Source organism: Setaria italica, chromosome I (genome assembly GCF_000263155.2).
Source record: "Setaria italica strain Yugu1 chromosome I, Setaria_italica_v2.0, whole genome shotgun sequence".
In the NCBI taxonomy this organism is placed as follows: Eukaryota; Viridiplantae; Streptophyta; class Magnoliopsida; order Poales; family Poaceae; genus Setaria; species Setaria italica.
Window position 1 is genome coordinate 29,588,121 of NC_028450.1, and position 6,000 is coordinate 29,594,120.

The following is a 6,000-nucleotide window of genomic DNA, read 5'->3' on the forward strand; positions in this document are numbered from 1 at the left end:
TCTGCACGATTAGGGCGGATGCATGGGGCGTCGGCGTCATTGTGGAGATTCGGATAGGCCAGCAGGCTGAATTGCTGAAGGTAAAACAATGCGTAGGACTATGACCCTGTTTGTATACGCTTTTCTGAAACTCGCTTATCTGGCAAGCAAGCTTATCTGATAAGCCTGCTGCCTGGAGAATCTGCTGTCTGAATAAGTAGGGTGTTTGGCAATCCTGATTATTTTGTGTCGATTGTCTGTCTTGGTTGGTAAATTGACCTGAATACCCCTCAACACTTCACCGTTTCCTGTTTGCTCTGCGGCCTCTGCCCCTTTTGTCCCCAGTCCCCACGGCCACCAGGGTGGAGACGACGCGCACACAGCAGCAGAGCAGCTGGCGATTGGCGGCGAGAATGACGCCGGGACCGGGAAGCGCGTGTGTAGTGCAAGCGGCAGGGGCGACCGACGGTGGAGGGCGAGCCCAGGGGCGCCTCGTCGGTTGCAGGAAGGTGGGCGGCGAACGGGAGCCGGCAGCGGTCGTGGGAGTCGCGGGAGGCGGCGCCGGAGGAAGGGAGGCGGGCAGGGGCGGCCGGCGGCGGGGGCCAAGCCCAGGGGTGGCGCCAGTCGGCGGGCGCGAGGAGCGGACGGCAGGAGTCGGTGGGGGTAGCGGGGGTAAAAATCGCGATGCTTACCCGAGAAGCGCCCTTGAGCTCGCTTACTGGATAAGCGGTGCCCCAATTGTTTTTTGGATTGTGGACTAAGCGGCTTAGGGGGTAAGCGAAAAATAAGCTAGGTGTTTGGGTAGGCTTATCGCTTATTTCCACAGATAAGCGGGAAATAAGCGGATACAAACAGGATCTATGGGAGGTGAAATTACGCGGGAGGAAGAAAAAAAGCTGAAGGCCATCGGGGATTAGGAGTGTGACCTAGCGGCGGAAATTTGGCTTGAATGGCCGCTGGTATTGGGCGCGCGAAAAGATTGGGTACCGGTTTGGGCTACCGTTGGAGAGGGTTTTTTTTGTTTGCTCCCAATATTGGCTCGAATGCTCTAACGGCAAAAAAGGGAGCCCGGCTAAAGGACACGGCCTCCGGCCGGCCCAGCAAGGGTATTGGCGGCCCGGGTTCCGGATGCAGCAATGTAGCTTTGCGATAGTGGGCCACAATGCCAGCCGCACAACCTGCTAGAACCAGGAACCCTCGCGCAGCCTCGTCGCGTGCGTCCCCATGGAGCCTCCGCAGGAGTCCGCCGCCGGTGGCCGCAAGCGGCGCCGGCGAGGAGGTTCCCGGAATCGCGGGAAGCCTTCGTCATCATCGCAACAAGCGCCTCGGCCAGCGGTGGCGCCCCCACCGCCGTCCTCCCCTCCGGCGAAGCGGCGGCGCAAGGACGGCGCCGGCCAGGCCGCGGTCACGCCCAAGCGAGACAATACCTCGATAAAACTCGACAAGGTAACCTATATTACTTGGATTGCAGATTCCTAGGAGTTTATGGCCCGGGGAGTATTCAGGCAGCGGAGGGGACTATGTAGACTTCGTCGCTTGCAGTTGCAAGCTTTGTTGAGCTGCTTAGTGCGAATCTTTACAGTAGGTTGTGCTCGGTGAGATGATGGATGTATTGACGTTCGTGTAGGACGAGCAATTCTTGGTAATCTTTTTGTGTATCTAATTACTATATTTGGGAGCGCCCCAATAGGCCATTGTGCTTCGTCGAGTCTAGTGTATTGCTCCAATTCGCACAATCACATTTGGTGTACATTTGTTGCTAATTGAAAAATCTAACAAATGTTGCGAAGTCAGTAGGGGATGTTAAAGATGGCTTGATATTTGGCCTCATGGGGTCTTCCTCCTGTTTCCTTCTTTGGTTGTTTTCTTTGAGCAAATTAATCAATTTGTTGTTTGGTGACATTTTAGATGCGTGCAAGGTTATATGGTGGCCATTTCAGAATGCTAAACGAGACGCTGTACACTTGCAGGTTCACATTCTACATACCACACCTCTATTTGATTGTGTTGGATGGCTTGAATGCTATACTTTCTGGACTGTATATAACAATTTTAGACAACAGTTGGGCGTACGAATTTGTATGTTAAGATAATATAGTTACATGGTTTTGTTTCTACTAGCTCCTACTCTCTGTGCAAATACTGATAATTATCATTCATTACAGTGATGGGGGCTATGTAGACTATCATTGCCCTTGATATTTTCACTGTTTGTTGTGCCTTGGACTTGCCACTGTTAAATAAAGCATACTATTCTGAATTACTAAAAGGGCCTTTAACTCTTGGAATTCATAGATAGCAGAGATCTTTTCTCGCATGTTTCAAATTTTCACACGTGCTGTTTATCTTTCCAGTGGGCAGGATGCATTTGACTACTTCCAAAAAGACCCTAGTCTTTTTGATGTGGTAAGTTATTTTTCTTCCCTGTTTTAATACTGACGTCTGCTAATACTAAAAGAAAATTCCATCTTGCCATTGTTTCTAGCTAACATAAATTTGGGGTAGGTGTGGATGCGCATAATTGATCTCCTGAAAACTATAAGTACAGTACTAGACTCATTTTATTTATTTTGTTCTTTAACTTTTTAATATAATTTGGTTTGCACAGTTCATCAAGAATTTCTTGCTGTGATCATTGTGCAAAAAGGATTTGGCACACTCTGAGTCAAGGAACTAATTAATCACGTCCATCAGATTACATGCTTGAATTCACGTTACTCTCTTTTAGTATCATACAGGATATCAAGAACAGATGTCACGTTGGCCAGAGCAGCCAGTAAATGTAATAATCAATTGGTTGAAGAGTCATAAGACATCGTGGACTGTTGCTGATTTTGGCTGTGGTAAGATTAATCTTACAGCCCTGAAACTTATGGCTTTTGCAAGTTTTTTTTCCCTCTTCCATCTTTTTGTTTACCGCGTAATTATAAGAATGCAATTTACGCTTTGCAGGCAACGCAGCAGTTGCAAAAAATGTGAAGAACAAGGTTTTCTCCATTGATCTTGTTTCAGATGATCCTTCAGTGATTGCTTGTGATATGGCTCATGTAAGCACTGACAACCTAATATCCTAATACATTTTGATGCATCAATTGAGCAAAAAATGCTTTATGTATTTTTTTTAATATGACATAATTGCATCTGTGTCGTGTTCACTGACTTATAGGAAATTGAATTGTCAGATGACTCAAATAATCAGAATGACAAATCATATTGTTCATTGTTCTTGTTGATGATTATGATCTATGCCTTCACTTCATCAAATGAGTTCCTATGATTTTTACCATTTCTCTTTTTGAATATTTTTTAATTCCTAATACTAGTAACATGCAAATGAATTAATTTATGACATAGAACTTCCCTATTACAACAGGCTGTTCAAAGGGATCTTCTGTTTTTCCATCAAGTATTCTGGTTTTCCCTTGTATGAACCCAGGAATATTCAAACTGAATAAAATGGGTGCCAAACCTTCAATTGGTGTTCAAATCATTAATTCAACTAAACATTTTTTCCCACCTCTGCAGACACCATTGGAGTCGTCCTCTGTAGATGTTGCAATATTTTGTCTTTCTTTGATGGGGACCAACTATCCAAATTACTTGGAGGAAGCAAATAGGGTTCTCAAGCCAAGGTCTGCTTAAATCATTAGCTGCAGCAGCTCTTACTGCAAAGGGTTTGTGCCTCCTGTTTTCTTTACTGATAGATTTGTTTATGCAGTGGTTGGCTTGTTATTGCTGAAGTGCGAAGTAGGCTAGATCCAAATAATGGAGGCGCTGATCCTGAAAAGTTCTCTAAAGCCATCATCCAGCTTGGCTTTTCCCTTGTTTCAAAGGTTTGTATCTTTAGTATTTACCTCAGCTGAGTTATTGAGTTGAATTATCATGATGAGGTACCTGTATAAATTTCCTACGAGTACTAAAACATATGCATTGGTTCCCTACTGACCCAATCAGTCTACCCTCCGTGTATGTAAGACCGATCGGATGACCCATTCATGAGCTGATAAAAAAGTAACTCAAATGCTTGCCTTGAATTTCTTCAATTTGAGACTTTTGTTCACTTGCAGTTGTTGGCTGAAAATCGATATCTCCTGCTTACTGTAGAATAAATACATTTCATTAGCAATGGAGATCCATTCCATTCACTGTTTATTTGCTCCTGGTTTATTTTTATTGCGTGCATGATGTCTGACACAAGGCGTGTGTTTTAGTAAAAACCAAGTGGCCAGCACTGTATTATTCATGTATGTTAGTCCTGCAGAATGAAAATAACTGGGTACCCCTAAATATATGGTGCTGCTATGTGGCTTCAGTGCATAGATTAATAGCAGAATAGCAGATTATGACTCTTAGAACTATACCCATTGCGTCTTTGCAATGTGATTCAGAAACTAATCAGCTTGTTGACTACTCTCTTTGCGGAGCTGATATTGTAATGGTGGTTGTGAAATGCTTGCATTGATTTGTGATTGCCATGTTAATGGGCTCGGAGTTTGTTCAGTCCCTTTCATTTTGGCACCTTACATAATTTCTGATATAAAATGCATTTTGTATTGATAAAATATTTCATGTTAGCTAAGCTTCATTTGCTTGGAAATAGATTCGTTTGATCATGCTTTCTAATTGGTTGCTGGTATCCTTTCTTCAGGACATGAAAAATAAAATGTTCGTTCTGTTCTACTTCAGGAAAAAGGTTAGTTGCAACTTTTGCTGATTACTGTCGCGCCATGATTCGGCCTTCACGCTGAGCTCAGTGGCTTGCCATGACCCTGCAGGAAAAGAGTAAAGTGGCAAAGAGAATCGACTGGCCCCAGTTGAAAGCTTGCATGTACAAACGACGATGATCTCATATCCGCCCGTAAAACTGTAGTTGCACTGGACCTCTTGAAAAGTTACTTGAACCGATGCATCTTGTCTAGATTAGAAGGTCTCTATTGCCAGGCTTTGACACCTCTGTTTCGTGTTTCGTCCTATTCTCACATTGGCCGTGTCTTTTGTGTATTGGACCTCGCAAGTGTGATGCGATGTGATCCGGAAGTAATAAGTTTATAATTTGCCGTGTGCGGACCAGCGGACGAATCGTCCGGTCAAATTTTGATGCGCTTGTTTTGGAAATCTTGAGCGTTCTCTCAAATTTTGGGTGCCGATCCAGCGTCTACAGAATCGTGCAATGCATCAATGCATGTAGGGGTTACGAGGACGGATCGCATGCAGGAATGTGATCCGATATCCCGAGCAACACAAGATTGCGGTTCTCTCGTGAGGCCATTTGTTCACCATCCGGCATCAGTTCAGCGCCAAAGAAACAGCACAGACGCCTCATCTCTCAACTAAACCTACTTCGCAATGCCCCCTCCCGTCGGGCGGCGCCGCCGCCGCGGGCGTGCTCCTCCTCCCGGTCTTTCTCCGGCGAGTCGACGACCCTGGATCGACATTAACCGTCCCATGGGGGAGCTAAGAGCCACTCTAGGTGAGCAGCCATCTTTCTCTCTCTCAATCTCACCCAGTTAAGGATGATGAATGGAAACCCTACACCGGATGCTGGTTCGACTGCGGTGAATCAGGCACCGGGGAGGGCCTTTTAGCCTCGGATTCGGATCCATTCCAGTTCCAGGGCTGGCTCCACGCTTTTGATATTCGGATGAACGATTGGTCTGCATGCATCCTTTTTTGGACCGCGCTAACGCGCGACGCTCGGCGCGAGCGCGCGACCCCCCAGATCATGCCAATACCCTTGAAAAATCCATGCTAATGCTACCACGTGTCCACCAATTAGTTTAGGAAAAACTATCATAGCGCAGGTGAGCAGAACGTCGCCATTAATGGCGTTAGTGTTGGAAAATTGGTTTCATTTTCTTCAAATTGCCATAACTCTATCCTAAGATGTACTTTTTAAAATCTACTTTTTAAAATCCGTTCGCACATTTAGACCATGTTTGGTTCTTTCCACTTTAGTCCATGGACTAAAGCGTGTTTAGTTCAAGTGACTAAAAGTGACTAAAACCATTAAATGTTATGACA

At 45.3% G+C, this 6,000-nt stretch overlaps 1 protein-coding gene across 1 annotated transcript; it reads left to right on the plus strand.

Moving 5' to 3' along the window:
- The first annotated feature begins 1,139 nt into the window (after positions 1–1,139).
- Positions 1,140–5,075, plus strand: LOC101767894 (ribosomal RNA-processing protein 8). The gene is made up of 9 exons (XM_004952906.3): positions 1,140–1,425; positions 1,888–1,949; positions 2,334–2,385; positions 2,708–2,822; positions 2,932–3,026; positions 3,505–3,611; positions 3,698–3,812; positions 4,628–4,672; positions 4,755–5,075. The coding sequence occupies exons 1-9, from the start codon at positions 1,204–1,206 to the stop codon at positions 4,821–4,823; spliced, it is 882 nt and encodes a 293-aa protein (XP_004952963.1). The 5' UTR covers positions 1,140–1,203; the 3' UTR covers positions 4,824–5,075.
- Positions 5,076–6,000: the final 925 nt, after the last annotated feature.